Here is a 17326-nt window from a genome sequence, read left to right on the forward strand (position 1 = left end):
TAATAAGCCCTTTCAAAATTGCCCTGTTCACCAAAAAATGATTACGCTAACCATGCAGCAATTTTATTCCTAAATATACACCCAGTCTCCCATATATGCACAGAAAGTCATGTACAAGAATTGTATGCACGGTGCCACAGTTTGAGACAACAAAAATATAAATTATAACTAAAATCTCATAAGAAAAAAAAATAATTTATAATACATTCACATATAATGAATGCAATATAGTAGCTAAACAGACAACCTGGGATTTTGTGAATCAGTAAAAGCAAATTTCAGGTGCTGAGAAAGAAAGAAAGAAAGAAAAAAAGAAAGAAAGAAAGAAAGAAAGGAAGGAAGAGAAAGAAAGAAAGAGAGAAAGAAAGAAAGAAGGAAAGAAAGGAGAGAGAGAGAGAAAGAAGACAGTAGTTATAGAAACTTAAAAACATGTGGAACAATAAAACGATGTTTATGAATGGATCCTATGTAGGAATGATAAGTTCCAGTAGATCATAGTTACCATGACCAGATAGGAATGGGAAAGAGACATGCGACCATTCCTAGGTACCACATCATTCCTGGATTTGGCAATTTATCTATAACCTGTTATTGTTATTTGTACAAATAATGAATTTTTCTGATTTTAACAGTATAATTATTCAATAGCTTTTATTTTCTCTATACTAAAGACTTTCCTGGTAAGAAAATATTGCCTTTTTTTGGAGATGCTAAATAGAATAATTATAAAGATAACAAAACATACTATCATATTATCCTTATCTTCAAATAATCTAAGATTTTTAAGATTATTATAGTTATATAACATTTTAAATTCCTCTTACCACAGTCCATTCATACAAACTGACTTTTATGAAGTTTCAAAGACAATAATTCAACCACTATTATTACTAATAATGAATACTCACTAAAAGTTGGCTACTGTTAAGTGTCAGTAATTGCTATCCCTTTTTCCAGATAAAGGATTTCAGGCTGAAAGAGAATCTATTAAAATCTGAGCCAAAGAAATCTTCCCAGAACCCACTCACCATAAAACCACACTTGGGTCACTGAAATAATCAACTTAAAACAAGGTAAGATTAACTTTAGTTGACAATTCCAGAGGTGTCAGTCAGTGATCACTTGACTCCTTCACTTTGGGCCTGTGGTGAAGGAACTATATGGTGGAACAAAGATGCCCACCTCATGGTGGCTAGGAAGCCTGGGGAAGAAGGGCCATAGTCCTTCAAGGACACGCCCCCTGTGACCTCACTTCCTCCACCTAAGCCCCACCTCTTAAAGGTGCCATCACTTCCGTCCCAACACTACTATGGGCTGGAAACCAAGCCTTCAACACATACCTTTGGGGGATAGTTACGATACAAACCATATGAGCTCAGTGGCATATACTTGTGACTCCCACTAATGAAGAGGATTACAATTTACTGAGAGTCTATCTCAAAATAAAACCAAGGCCTGGGGATGTGGCTCAGTGGTATAAAGCTTACCTACCATGTACAAGGCCCTGGGCTTGAGTCCCAGTATCACAAAAAACACAAAAGATCCAAACCATAACAGTACTGTTCTCTAATAAGAAATCAGCCCTTACATTTCTAGAGTAGAGATGGGTACCCCATATCACTGCACCAGAGACACAGAAGTTATGTTTAGGTTCACAGCCAGAAGCACTCACTTTTACACACATCTGGTAGCAGAATTATCCCCATCACAGTTATAGTTACCTTTAACAACCTGGCTGCTCTTAGAAGCAGGGTCTATGTCATCCCCAGTTTGTATTCTGTCTGTATTCAGCTCCTCAAGCTGTAAAGTGCTTATGAACTTCCTGGAAATTTATTAAAATGCAAACTTCACTGAGCATACCCACTATAAGTTCTGAACTACTTCTAACAAAATTCGAACTCATGTCTACGCTGCTATCTGAGAACTATGTCCGGGAGCAGCAATAGATTGATAAGGTTAGCTGCACATTAGAATCTCCCGGGAAGCTTTGTAAGCACCTTAGACCAATAGAGTCCAGACTCTGGAGAATCAGAATTTAAGAGAGCTCTCACATATCTTTAATGTGCTATCCAGTTTAAGGATCACTGTAGTATAACTGTAGTACTCAAAGTTGGTCCATGGACTACCGCTGTGGAAGAAGACTTCTCAAATTCCATGGATACATAAACCACCTGCATATCTGGGTAAGCTATAGATTCTGATTTAGTAGCTTACAAGTACAGCCAGAGAGTTCTCATTTCAACAAACTACTAGGTAGCAAGATGATGAGTAACAAGATTAGAACATTTCAGTAGTTCAATGTGTCTGATTTATAAGGTTTTCCTTTCATTACTTTAGATTCACAGACCAACAGAATAATAGCACACAGAGGTTCCAGACATAGGCAAAAGAAACAGCACATGAGGTGGGTACAATGAAATCAGAATATCTATCTAGGACTGATTTAGATGGAGTTTAGTATTAATCTTCATTATTAGCGTTCATGAGAATGATAATATTCAAATTCCTTTGTACCATGGCCACTCTATGTCTCAGGTGCTGAATATGAAAGCCACTCTAGAAACTTAAACAAATTTAATACAGACTCTGTACTTTAGCTTTTAGAAAGCCTATGAAGAAAAAATAAGATTAAAGCATTGGGAAACTGTCCATTTTGGGTTCAGGTAAATTTGTGCATCTAAGTAAAATACTTTTACTGAAATATTTACTTGGGAACGGTCCATCTCTTTTTCTCCTCCCCAAACCAAGAATCAATGCATAACATCTACTTTTGCAAACATGGTATTAAGGGACCTGCTAAGAGGAATGACCTTGCTCCCTGTAAAATTTACATACTGCACACATGTAGGAATAAAAAGATTGCTGTATCTGCCATTGCAACCAAATAAAAGGTTTCTACTTTCCAATCTTTATTTCAAGTCATGATTCTCCTTGTAATAACTTGTACCTCCAGCTCCTTTATGATATGAAGTCAGTTTCAATAAATGATCATCCAAGTAGGTACTGCCTTCCAATTTTCACATTAAAATCCACTAACACCCAAGGAATTATTTTGTTTGATTTGAAGCGTAAACTGCAGAATGAGAATGTTCTGGAATATCTAGTTCAAACCCAGGGCCGCTTTCTAAAGTCGTCACAAATTTATGCAAGAGGCACTCCACACACAGAGAAAGCCCAGCACTGCCACAGCAAAGGCTCTGAGAAGGGCATGGAAAAACAGGCAGCAATCAAAGCACTCAGCCTCCACGATGGGCTCCTGACTGTGAGAAGGGAGGCAAGTACAAGGGAGCTGCCAGGAGACTGACCTCACCAGGCATATTTTCTGCAAAGGGAGAATGAGAATGAAGCACAAGGTGCATCCCAGTACTCCCGGGTGCCGCCCTTGGGCCCCAGAGTTGAGCACCTCTCAAGCCCACTCTTCACTCTCTGAGAGCTTTCTTTCTCCCACAACTGCAAGTGGCACCGAAAAGAGCATGACTCCAAAGTTCTACCAGCCATCTTCAATCCCATGTTTCTACCTGCCCCCTACACAGGACCCTGGCTCTCTTCAAACCACATCACTTGAAAGCTCAACCCACTGGGCATTCTGGTACAAATGCTGCTTCATGCCCTGCTGCTGGTGATAACTTCTTGACTCACTAAGCCATCTAGGCTGGAACCCCCACAACTATGCAGATGCAGCCCGCAGCACTTGCATTCAAACCTTTACCAAGTCCTGTTGTCTTTTTCTTCTTCAGTATTTGCTTAGTACTTCTTAGACTATTACTCAGACCACAACTGCAAAACTCTGACCTGATAAAAAATGAATATTCACAAACTAGAACTTAGCAAATCTAACAACAAGTTGGTTGGTAAGGTTATTTCCATCTTACCAGCAAGAAATCAGAAGTTTCACAAATGAAAAGACACGCCAGTAATACCAGATTTATTCCACCCTAACACAGGACGTTGCACTTCATAGGAAAGTTATGTGTCGGGAAGCTGAGAAATAAGTGCCTCAGGAGATTTAGAGCCTGGAAGAAAGGATGCGGCCCAGTCAGAGGCTGATGGTGGCTTGAACTTAGGGCACAGTGGCAGGATGACAGTTTGGGCTACTACAGTCCTTGGTATTGTCTCCTGCTACATACCAGACATCGACAGACCGCTTGATTTTCTTTTCTGATTTATTTCTCTGATCTGTTCCTCCTTCCTTAATGACAAATTATTAATAATTTTATTTTGTATTAGGAAAGGTTTCCAGATTTTTGTATTTATTCACAATCACATACCTGGAAAGTAACTGAGACAAGGTCTGATAAGGCTGAGGAGGAGAGACCTCTTCCTTCAGCACCCCGCAGAACCCACCCCTGGCTGATTAAAAGCAAATCCCTTGCGGGAAGCTAAAAAGAGAAAATGCAGAACCACCCTTTCTACAAAATAAACTATAAAATGTAAAACAAAAAAGTGAGAGAGAGGCCACCTGCTAGAGAACTAGAATGCAGCAGAGCTTCCAGTGCTAAAGAAGACAAGCTGGGAGCTCCACAGACATCTCCAGGAAACCAAAGTACTCTTCTTTGTCACTGCCTAATTAATGCCACATCGTATTCTTATTTTAATATTTAAATGCCTTCCAGCTTTTGCTCTGAAATATTGGGAAAATTTTTGAAACCACACTTTAACAAATTTTCTGCATCACTGTTGTTCCGCATGACTTACTCCTAAGCAGGAAAACACTGATGGATGCAAAAACCTGGAAAGAATAGCTCTAAAAACTAACATTCCAATGGAAGGCTAGGAAGGGTCAAAAGGAAGACAGAAAACCACAAATCTCAGATTCAGGGAGCGCTGAACACAGAAGCACTTTACTCAGGCATATCAGTCGCACACAGATATAATTCACCCCTCATACCGGAACTGTCTGGTATCCTCAGCAATATCTGAGACAAACCCTAGGAACCTGAGATCTAAAGTATATCTATCACACCAAACAGGTAATTTTAAAAAACAACTTCATAGGGTTCAAAGAACCAAAAGAGAAGTTCCTGCCACATTACTGCATCTGCTGTATCTCTTTTCCTCTTCGTCCAAACCCAAGATCCATAGAAATGGACACGATTCTGCTCTGATAATGGTCACAATGTCCACCTCTGTGCCCTGCAGTCTTCAGGTTGAACTTACTGATTGGAGTTGTGATCATCAGCTGATGGGCCGGCGAGAGAGAAGCACCCAGACACAAAGGAACCCATTGGAACATGTGTAACTGTAAGTCTCTAATTATCCTTTCTAATTTTGGAGCCATGTGACTGGACTTCACACAGCACCGCTGACCCCTGTCAGCATGAGTGCTGTGTAGCTGGACCACAAAAGGAGGGGATGCTACTCTCCACTCCCTCATTAAAATATTGTGTTACATCGCAGGGTGAGCTCTTTCCTAGCTGACAAGCATCTCCAGTCAACATCAGGCAGAGGACCTGGGGGAATTTAACTATTCCCAGTCACGCTGATGCTAGGATTTTGAGAAACATTTTTTTTCCTTATGAACAGTGATTTGATATCACAGACACCTATAATACTTTTTCTTCTTGAGAATTGGCCTTTGTTGAGCAATGTCTACCACTTTTGTGAGGGAGTTTGTCTCTTGAACAGCAAATAATACTTTAAAAGATAAAAAGTGAGATAAGAACTCAAAAAAAAAAAAAAAAAGTCCTTCCCAACCAGACACTAGAATATAACAGAGCTGGGGCTTCTTTCTCTTTGACACCTGTAGGGAGAGTAGCCAGGAGGCAGGAAGGTATCCTGGGAAAGGAGGTGAAGGTTTACTAACTTCCTACAACATCCTCCAACTACCACCCCCCACGCTTTCTTTAAAGACGCAGTGCAACAGAGATAAAGTCAGTCTCTGCTCAAAAGAAACCACTATCAAATACTGCCACTGAAATAGTCTTCAATGACAAAGTAATGTTATGTATTAAAATAGGAGAGGCTTTAAAAATCTATCTCAGCAATAGCAGAGCAAATGCATTTCTGTCTCATTCAAAGTATCTGTCACAGCATCTGTCAGGAGCCATTATCACTGTCCACGTCAGTCACGGGTCTGATCCAGCACAGCTAGGTAAGAGCACAGGCTCCGCAGGTGGGGCTCAGGTGCCAGGTGTGCCACAACCGCCCTTGCAGCTGTAAGGGAGTTATTTAACCTCTCTGTGCCTGGATTCCTGGTCTGGAAAATAAGAACATTCACAGTTCCTTTCTTTCTCCCAGCTTATTATGAGACTTAAGTACCATGTGTTAACAAAATAAATAAAATCCTTTGTTATTAAAGTATTTTACCTATGTTATTAAAGTATTTTAGAGACCAGCAAAAGTAATCTCATAATATTTCTACTAGCTAACAATTAACACTGTATGCATTAAAATCAACCCCTTAACAGGGATGGGCTTAATTTCCTCAGTTGCCCTACACAGTGTGGAAGGGGCGTTATCAGAGAACTTACTGTTTCCTGCCCTTCTTCTGTGCCTTCCTGGGAGCTCCCTTCAGACAATGTGGTCAGACTCCCAGCCCAGGACTAAGGGAACAGGAGAGGCTGGGGGGACACAGAACAAACGTCCTCCTCTTATTTATCACGCTGCCTTTGTAAATATTGCATTTTCTAATGAAACTGGAAAATCTTTTCTTTGCTTCCAGCTGTCCCTCTGTGCTTGGCTGAGTGAAGTCAGTAATGTTGACTCTTGTACAGTCTGCAACCACTGGACTTCCTGCACAGTCTCAGGACCTCTGTGTTCATCTCTCACCTCTACAGAAGGAGGTTTTAATGGGGAAGAAATTCTACAACTCTGCTCATTGATCGCTTTAAAATTGATAGAAATATGCTTAGTAATGATTTGGTCAATATTTCCTCAGATCAATAATAATAACAACACACACCACCACCACCAGCAGGGACAACAACCACTCTACACTCAGAACTTGGTTTCTTGAAAAGAGACCAACTAAGCCTTCTGCCCTCATAGACACAGCATGCAAGAAAACAGATAGGAAGAAAGAATATTAATATAAAATACCAGGCACTAGGAGTCAGGTGACTGCAATCTGAGGAACAGTCTGTCACTGGAAGGTCAGGTGGCTTTGGATAATTCCCGAGGTGGGACACAGGGACTCTAATACAAAATAAAGTTATCTGAGGCCCCTTTGGCTGTCCGGTGCCAACACAGTGCCTCTGGTAGTGCGAATTCTCCAAAGCACCAAAGAAAACAGAAGGGCTACAGAAAAATACCAAAGTTTTCTAGTTCTTTAAAACTTCTTAATTATTAAACCTGTCACCTCCTTTTTTTAAACCCTAAATGTATATCATAAAACATATACATACATCATAAAATAAAACTTTCTTCACTTATAACTACTTACTGGCTTAAAGAACCCAAAACCCCCATGTGCCCTGTGCAGCTGTGCTATGTCACGGGCAGTGCTGTGGAAGTGTGGAAGGACCACCAGTCAGAAACCCTGTAGGAGCCGCGGAACGTGGTGGTGCAAGCCTGTAATCCCAGCACCGGGGAAGCTGAGGCAGGAGGATAATTGTGAGTTCGAGATCGATCTGGGCTACAAAGTAAATTCAAGGCCAGTCTGAACTGCATAGTGAGACCCTGTCTCAAACATACAAAAAAGAAAGAAACCAGAAACCCTGTAGGAGGAGCCTAGGGCTGGGAAAGGAGCAGGGCGGGCTCATCTCTAAGGTACTGCTCCTGTAGTACTAGAGTTGGGTCTTCTACTACTGTACACTCTCTAGTCTGAGCACACAAGAGAAGCAGCTAAGCGCCAGGGGCTAAAACCTTGTATCTGCTCCAACATTTTCTCCCTGTGACTATGTCCACACTAATGAGTGGCCCTATGTCACTCAAATGATGACTACTTCTCAAACAGGCTGCACAAGCCAGACATCTAAGGAGCCCTTAACCTCCTTCCTTCCTTCCTGTTCAGACTCACTGAGTAAGGCTCGCCTCTTCTCTTCCCTGACTCACCTTCCCCTGGGGCCAAAACCTTCTAGTGCCCCAACCTGTTTTGGCCTGTGATATAAACAACTTCCACACCCCACACACAGAAAGTCGGGTCAGAACTACAATGAAATTATTTACAAACCTATCCTATAGCATTTTATTACAATTGGCAGTCACCAGGGATGAGGAAGGCAAAGGACTAATGTGGCACACTCTAATGCAGAGTGTCCCAGAGTCAGTGGTGTCCCCAGCAGGGACCCCTCCCTTCAGGGCCACCCTCCACTTGCAGACACACCCCTCTCAGAGGTGCAGAAATCAACTGCGACCTGCCAGCCAACCAGCTCAGATCCAAACATCGGCTCAGGCTCCCCTGACTTTATTCCAAGCACTGTGCTCTCTGCTTTCAACTGTACAGCAACCCTTTAAATTCCCCTGCCATGCAGCACACGGGGTAGCATCATTTCCATTTTCCAAATGAGCAAATCACATTCCTGACAGAATAAGTGGCTTGCTCAAGTAATTCAGACCAAAGTATTGTGCTTTTGAGACCCTATGTTCTTTGCATTATCTCACCGTGACCCAGGGAGACAACTAGCAACCAAAACCCACTGCACATGGAAATGCAGGCCTTCAGTGTTATAATGTGTGTCTCTTAAATTTGTTCATCCAACTCAACTAGAGACCTATACACTTGTTATAAAAAATGCAAACCCAGGGTGGACAGCTCAAAAAAAGAATCATTTGCTGGAAACCTGTAATATGAACACTGACTTTAAAAGAAAGAAAGCATTTCCATTATTCAGGCAGCTTTAAAATAGTTTATCCCCAAGTGACCTTTCTTTCACCACACACACACTCAGGGAAAATATAACAAACTAAATTTGTAAAGCTTACAAAGTTACAAAGTTTAGCATCCTCTGCTCCTGATGGAGATGCTAAATGACAGGCAGATGACCTAAAGATGACAGGTGAGAAAAAAATGAAACACTACATAATCCACAACACGTGAGGAATTACTAAATGACAGGTATGGCGTGCCTCTGACCCAGGTGATTGTCACTTTATCTCCCAGAGCGACTTAAATCTTAGAGAAAGAAGTGTGTGAAGTCTTGCCAAGGTGTGGGCTTTATCAGGTATTCATATCAGATCCTTCCCCTCAGTCTTGGGAACAAGAAGACACTCAGACAGACACACCCTCAGGGAAAAGGCTGGAAAAGAACTGCTGGCCTTTGAATGCAACACCCTCAGACTGTAACAAAGGAGTCTCTGAACTAATCAAATAACTTGTTCATCAACCAGTGTCAGTACCAGAATTAAGTTCTTTTAACAGAATACACCAGTGCCATCAGCGCTGCATCGCTGGAACTTACAACTACTTATCACCCACAAGGGGGTGTTCAGTATCCATTCACATATGGCAAGCCAGTAAATACTATACAGCACAGAATGCTTACAGCTTGCCGCTTTGGCAAACCACTGAGGCAAACTGCCTGCCTTTAAAGCCCAAGAGACTTCTTACTTACATCATTTGTTTATATCCACAGAAACTGGCCAAGTGATAAATCTATTCCACACTCAAATTTCCCAAAAACAACGTTACAAAAACCATCACCGCGTAAGAATGGTAGTCGTACCTTCCCCAGAAGGCAATCTCTGGAGAGCCTTTTGAATAGACGGAATCACTGGCATCATTCAGCCCGTTGGTGATCCCACTAGAATAGCCCATCACTATGCCTCCGTCCGCTGAGACACTCAGGATGTCCTGATGTCCTCTTGTGGAAGTCCTGTCCAAGAACTGGCCGCCTTCCTTGATGCGCTGTTGTATCATTGGAGTAAGAGGCATCTCAAAGCTAAAGTAGCTGTCAGGCTCTGAGTATAATGTCTCCAATGACTCTGCACTGTAGTATAAAGAAGTATTGTCCAAAATGGTCTCAAATTGGGAGCTATACACATCAGTGGAGTCCTCTGTATATCCGGTCCCCAGAATATCATCGTCTCCTCCCCCAAGGTGGTCTTCTTCCTCCAGGATCCTTGAAAGAAATTAAGAGTAAAGAATTTTAATATTGTTCTTATTTTTCTTTTTATTTTCTCCCTTCAACCATATAAAAAGATTATGCACTGTAGGTGTAACTAATATTCACTGCAATTGTACCTTAACCTATTTGGCTAGGATGATATGAAATACATATAGTTTGGAAAACTTCTTTAGCAAACATGTTATTCTCCTGTAAGTAATTTAATGAAGTTTCAAACTAGTTTTCTAGTATGAGAATACGTCTAGTCCAATGAATAGGATTAGAATAAAACATTAACTTCTCATTTTAATTAGCTGTATTCCTTAAACTCAGATTACATACAGCTACCATCATTTTTAATTATAACAAAAGCAGCCCAGTGTGCACACCTGTAATCCTGACACTCTGGAAAGCTGAGACAGGAGGGTTACAAGTTCAAGCCCAGCCTGTGTATCTTAGCAATTTATTTAGCAAGATTCTGTCTCAAAATAAAAAAGGGCTGTGAAGGTAGCCTACTGTGAAGACCTTGAATTTAACCTCTAATACTTCAAAAAATTATAACAGAAGCAGTAAACACATCGTGAACACATGACACGGTAAATGTTTAGTAAAAATACACTAAACTTGCATGGGTTATTCATACTTTCTGATTCAAGACCAAATGCCCTGCACACAGTGACACATAAGAATCCAAGAGCTGCCCTCTGCTGATGATGAAGCCACACTGCAGAATTTAGGTCCAAAACTTGGACAGCCAATACCTGACTCTAAAACAGACAGCCTGATTAAAGGCTACCTGCATCCCAGGGAAGCCAGAAACAACTTAAGTTCATATCTGTGGGTGGAGTGTTAATTTAGGCATATAAGCGTGAGACATAATACACAATACGATTTTTAAATAGTAAAAGCAAACGTTAGGATAACTAAGTAAAGATGAAGGCCTGGGGGATGAGGAGTAGTAAGAGCAAGAGGCCAAGAGTTAGGAAAACCTGGAGCTAAATGTTGATAACAGCGGTACGCTGCGTCACTTGAGGCAACTTTGCTCAACCTCTCTGAGCCTCTCATTCCTAGAAATAGAAATAAAACAGACATAGCATCACCTATTAAGTATCTCATAAGTAATCTGAATGCCTAGGTATACCAGAACCCATAAGCAAACAAATGTGGTTGTCTCTGTTTATCTTAAGTTACTGCAAATCCATCTTTTACTAAATAATATTCTGGATTTTCACCTCCCAGTAGCTTCCCAATGCTCCTAGAATAAAAGGAACATTCCCAAACTGACCTTCTTCCCCATTCTCTGCCTGATTCTTATGCATTTTTCAAATTCCAGGTTAACTGACGTTTCCACAGAAAGTCCTCACCCACACCATTAAGCATCTCCTCTGTCATTCAAATTCTACTTTCTAAATCGTCTCCATTTTTTGCCTTCAAAGTGCTTAGCACTATCTAGAATCCCATACTAATGAATGTGGTCAAAGTTTTGTCTTCAGCAGTAAATTCCATGAGGATGGTGACCACCATGGGCCCTATCTACTTCAATATGCCTTTACTGCAAGCATGTATCAGGGTTAAAGGTAGAGTAAACAAATGAAAAACCTTTAGAAAGAAAGGAAGGAAAGGAGGAATAAATTAATAATCCAAACAACAGCCAATGTGCATATTCCGGTGGGAATATAAACAGCCACATGTAACATAATAAGGATGCTTCTGAGGAAAGTCTGGAGGGTTTATGTCAGGGGCGAGGGAAGGAGGAAGATCCTGACAGTCATCTCAGGGGATCTGGTGGTTGTAGAAGAAAAGTTTTGTTCCATTTCCTTCTATGGAACAAAAAACAAGACAAAACACAGTTCAGCTTTGACACAGATCATCTCTCATATAAATATAGCATGGTGTCATGAGGACCGACAGAAGAAAGATGCTACAAATTCCAAGTGAGGTCGGGCAGGAAGAACAAAGGGAGAAAGGAGATTAGGCAGGCATGGTGGCACATGCCTGTAATCCCAGCAAAGCACTCTGGGAGGTAGAGGCAACCAGATTGTATGTTCACATTCAGTCTGGGCAATTTGGTGACTAGTAAGACCTAGTAAGACCCTCCCTTAAATAAAAAGGGGTGAGAATGAAGCTCCATGTGGAGGTCCCGGTTTAATCTCAGTACAAAAACCGAAACAAATCAAACCTACAACTTCAGGACACAAGATTATCTATTTCCATAGTCCAACTAGATGATATCTCTAACATGTATATTTCCAACCCCAAACCATATACACTTCTGCCTCTGAAGTATCAGAACTCTTTAACTTTGCTAATAAATGTTTTCTAAGCTTTTTACTAGTGAGTACTGAAATTCCTTTTCTCTGATGAGAATCAAACACCCATGAGGTGGGCTGAGTTAAGGTCTCCAGCTCCGTTTTGGGGAGCTCCTTAGACCCTGTCTGGTGACAGAAGTATTGTACACAACAAGGGACTTAGCCAAAAGGAACACTCACAGTCAGATAGCAACAAAGGGAGTGAAGACAGATGAGTCAGGTCTTCCAAATATAACAAATGTCAGAAATGGATCCTTGTTCCAGGCTTTCAGCTGGAATGAAGTCAGCAGTGTTGGTAAGACCAGAAAATATCACATGATGTCAAGTTTATTGTCCCAGCCATAAACCAAAACACACACTACTGTGAGAAGAAGGAATTCCCATGTGAATACCATGGAACAGATGAATTAGACATCAATTCTGACCTTCTGGGCCATCCCTTCTAAACACAGAACACTGAGCGAGCCCAAATCTGTTCTCACACATGAAAGCAGGCTGTGTTGGAGACTGTACACACGCAGCTCAACGGTCCCTGGGTGTGCAACCAGAAGAAATGCCTGAGTAAAGAAGTAATAGGCATACAGGATATGTCAATAGAGTCCAAATACTATCACATTATTAAAAATAGTCAGGGAGTGTTTCAGGTACCGTGATGTGAAAAACTCAAAGCCTGCCAAATGTGACAAATGTCAGAAATGGATCTGCAAAACTGTGTTCCTTGTCTCTTCAAAACTGCCTTTCCCTGGGCCAAGCCTAATGGACACCTTTATGAAAAAATCACTTTACTTTGAAGCTTAGAATATAAAAAAGACCTATCTTACAATAACTTCCTTTCCAATCTGTGACAGCGAGGATCCAGGGTGCAGCAGTCCCTCTCCTCACTGCAGGGACACATTTCAAGACCTCCAAGATAACAGTGAACCCTAAACATACTATGCTTGTTCTTATGCATATACTTTATAAATAAGGTATAATAAGATGCTGACCACAATAACTAACAATAAAATAGAACAACTGCATCAATATGTTCTAATAGAAGTTGTTTAAAACTTATACATTATTTAATCCTAAAATTCTCCATTTATTGTTCTCAAATCGCTGCTGATCATGAGTAAGTGGAACCACCCCAAGTACAATGCAGGGAAACAGGACCCTGCTGTCAGGTGAGTTTTGCATCATGCACAAAATTACAGTTCTCTACAGTATGTTCCAGATATCACCAGTGGCTACTCTGAGAGCTCACCTTTCACTTTCCCTCTCAAGTTTCTTCACAAGATGTTGGTTTTCCTTCAGGAAGACTTCATCCTCTCCACTCTCAGCAAGGGGCACAGGGGAAAATGTCCCTGAGCTAGTGGTGCCAGGCCTCTCTGAGGAAGCATTCCAAGCATCATTGCAAACACTCTCTGTTAAATTCACTGAATTGCACGGGTGGGCTGCTGAGATGCGATAGCCTGCCACTCTGGGAAACTCCTCAGTTTCAGGAAAGGCTGTCCTTTCCAATGGTGTGGCCAAGGCTGCCGTAGAATGCTGGATCTTTCTCTTCTCTCCTCCTGTCCATAATATCTCTACCCCTTGAAATTCCACATGTTTGACTCGGCTGGGGCGTCCCAGGGAACCACTTCGATCAGATCGCCCTGCATACTCCCTCCCAAGATCAGGTCTCTGCTTTTCCAGAAAATCAGCACTGCCTGCTGAATTAGAAGTCCCTGCTGTGCTCCACCGGGAGGACAGAAGACAAGCTGGCTCCTGCACACAGGCAGCCCCCGCTCTCCCATTATCAGTAACCTGGGAATGCTCTGGTTGAGTTTCTCCAGTTAACAGCGTAGTCAGATCCTTCTGGATGCGCAAATAACAATTTTCCTCAACCGTTTCTTCAGTTGCAAGAGGTATATTTGAAAGTTTTTCTGGCCCAGCAGGGAATGATGTGATGGCTCTCTGTGTTTTACGACTGGCAGTGTCTGGCTCTTTTTCCACCTGCTGAACTGAAAAACTAGAAATGGCATCTCTGTCCAGTACCTTTGTAGCTTGTAATGTTTCTGAAGCTATTCTGGCTTCGGTGGCTTTCAGAGCTGAAACCAAAGAGTCAATGGATTGTAAACTTTGTTCTTTGAGGTGACTTTGAGAGGAGGCCTCTCTGATATTTTTTGGTCCTTCTGTAACACTGTGGAGCTGAGAGTCTCGGCCAGCAAGAAGATGGAGCCCCTGCTCCCTCGATGGGCAACATGGCAGAGACTCTGCATCAAACTCTAGAGATGCTCTTAGACCTTCTCCGCCTTCCTCCATGGTCCCATATTCTGGAAATTCATTCGTGACATTTGGTGGCAATAAAGTGCTTCCTCCATGATCACCTATGAATGGAACAGAAGAAAAACATTAATTTCTGAACACCAGGGTCTGGCGGGTTTTAAATATCTATATTTATTAAGCACTGAATAATATTTTTATTTGATTCTTTCACTACCTTTTTCCATCCAACACCCTGTAATTACATGTTTCCCAAAACCCTGCAGCAGCCTCGCCTGTGGTATGCACATCACCACAGAAGCTTCATCCAGGGCAAGCTAACGACACGTGCCATATTTAAGCCTGCTTCTGATGAGATCCCATACATAAGGGTGTGGTACTGCAGCTGTCTCATATGAAAAAAAAAGGGGATTAAAGTGAGGATAAGGATCACCACCCAAAACCCACTGGAAAAGAGCCACTAATATATTTATATTGGACATCATACCAGGTAGCCTCATGAATGCACAGGGCAGTCTCAGAGACAGAGCCTCAGGAAAAAGATACTATTTAAAGTCAGTAAATATTTTTCTTTCAGTTAGAAGTCTCCCCTTTCACTGTCAGATTTCTATGGAGGAAAAAGGCTGTGAAAACATCCTTGAGGAATGAGCATGAGACCAAAATGAAATAGGAAACTTAATGTGCTGACAAAGATTTTCAGGATCCCAGTTGCATAAAAAATTTTATCATTTCGCTTTTTAATTGACAAAAATGTTGTGTTAAGATCTATCATATGATGTTTTGATATATGTATGCATTGTAGGATGGCCAAATTGAGCTGATTAACATTTCTTTCCTCACACTCTTTTTTTTTTAAGGTAAATATACTTAATATTTATTCTCTTAATTTTCAACCATGTTTTTGTACAATCAATCTCTTGAATGGATTCCACCGAACAAAATTTTCCTCCTTTTCCCCACATCTTCCCAGCTTCCACCTCCTTCCCTAGACCCTCTTGCTCACCACTCTATTCTCTTGACTGTAGATTCCACATACAGATCACAAACTGCATAACTACTAATGCTATCTTACGCAGAACCTCGAGAGCTGAAGCAGAGTCAAACAACACAGAATTGAGTTACATTTATTGTAGTAATGGACCAATTTACATTTTTCTGCCAAATTAACAGTGAAACTGAAAATTGGGACAACTTGATAAACAAAATTTTAATTGAGAGTTTATGGGTATTTCAGTCATATTAAGCATTAAGTCATTAAGCATTCAGTCAGCTGGACACCCAGTGTCCAGCTCCTTAGGAACTTGGTTTTGGTCACTGTACCAAAAAAAAAAAAAAAATCATCTATACTAGAAATACGGTGTACTTACTTCTACTTTTTGAAAGAGGACATTGGTTTAAATACCACCACAGAGCTAGTCTTCCTATTTAGTGGCTTATTTCATAAATGTCAGAATATATACACTGAAATAGTATGCAAGATATGACTAAAGACATTGACAAAATGAAGTAATTTAAAAGAGTTAATACATGGAATTCCCTGTGCATTAAAATGTGTACACCTGAGAGTGTGTATTGTGTCATGTTCCATTTCTTAAAATAACTTGAAATACGCTTTTCCACTTACATTTGAATGAGGTGCTGATGCAGACACACTGCTCTGTGACAGCAGCACGTGTAGTACCTTTACCTGACAGACCTAGTGACACAGCAGTTCAGCGGCAAAGCCCTGAGTCCACCCACAGTCCTCCTCCAACACACACACATGCATGCACATGCACACACTCATGCACACACACACACACACACAAATATAGCTTCACAAAATCTGAAAAGGAAGCAACCTTTCAAATGTGGTTTTCAAAGGAAGACAGCAAACAAACAAACAAACAAAAAAAAACAACAAAAAGCGATCCCTTTTCCTAGGGTGGCATATTGACATGTTAATTTTTTCAGTAAAGAACGTGGTACAACCTTTCATCTGCTCTCTTTGAAGATTCAGTGGTTGTTACTTTGCTCAGAATGTGCAACTATTCGCGCTCTCTAGTTCCAGAACACTTTCATTATTCCAAAACAAGAATCTTGCCCCCCCACCCACTTAGCAGTCACTCCCCACTGGCCCCACCCCTGTTACTGGAATTACCAACCTACTTTCCTTCTCTTGGGATTTGTGTGCCCTGAGTATTATTTATAAATACATTCCTACTGTGTTTTTTGGTGCCTGGCTTCTTTCACCTAGCACGATATTTTCACGTTAATTATTCATGCTACAGCATGCATCCGAACTTCATTCCATCTTATCACCAAATAATTTTCATGACATAGAAATAACACATTTTCAGGGCTGGGGATTTAGCTCAGCAGCATAAGAACCTGCCTGGCAAGTGCAAGGTTGTGAGTTTGATCCCCTGTACCACAAAAAGAAGAAGAAGAAGAAGAAGAAGAAGAAGAAGAAGAAGAAGAAGAAGAAGATGATGATGAAATCACACATTTTCTTTATCCACTCATCAGCTGGTGAATATTTAGGTTGACTCCATTTTGGCTACTATAAATAATAAATTTATATACAAGTTTCTGTGTTTAAACATATATATTTTAATTCTCTTGGGTAAGAGTGGAATTACTGGGCCAAGTAGTAAATCTGCTTAATGGTTTAAGGAAGTGCCAAACAGTTTTCCAAAGTAGCTGCAGTATTTTTACATTCCAGCTGGTGTGTCCAAGGGTTCCATGCTTGCCCGTGACTTTTTATTACAGACATCCTAGAGCATATATAGTGGTATCTTACTGGGATTT

General features: G+C 41.0%; 1 protein-coding gene and 1 long non-coding RNA gene across 6 annotated transcripts in view; one reads left to right on the forward strand and one right to left on the reverse strand.

Annotated features, from left to right (window-relative positions):
- Window positions 1–17326, reverse strand: part of Psd3 (pleckstrin and Sec7 domain containing 3) — a 505243-nt gene that overhangs the window by 288443 nt on the left and 199474 nt on the right. For 3 of the 4 annotated variants that reach the window (XM_063234820.1, XM_023561432.2, XM_063234821.1), the window contains exons 3-4: window positions 13536–14640; window positions 9603–9998 (exon numbers count right to left, since the gene is read on the reverse strand). In XM_063234820.1, the coding sequence (XP_063090890.1) occupies window positions 9603–9998; window positions 13536–14640 (1501 nt within the window). Of the gene's footprint in view, window positions 1–5157; window positions 5261–9602; window positions 9999–13535; window positions 14641–17326 lie in introns of those variants that run through there. The other variant, XM_063234823.1, reaches the window with a different exon arrangement.
- On the forward strand, window positions 4874–9607 carry LOC111754431 (uncharacterized). Of its 2 annotated transcripts, none has more exons than XR_010042629.1 (3): window positions 4874–4970; window positions 5075–5241; window positions 6662–9607. It is a non-coding gene; the product is annotated as an uncharacterized LOC111754431 (long non-coding RNA). The 2 variants fall into 2 exon arrangements; XR_002789117.2 differs by having other exon boundaries at window positions 5140–5241.

Source organism: Cavia porcellus, unplaced genomic scaffold (genome assembly GCF_034190915.1).
Source record: "Cavia porcellus strain 051 isolate PalLab524CR breed Dunkin Hartley unplaced genomic scaffold, mCavPor4.1 scaffold_24, whole genome shotgun sequence".
Lineage (NCBI taxonomy): Eukaryota > Metazoa > Chordata > Mammalia > Rodentia > Caviidae > Cavia > Cavia porcellus.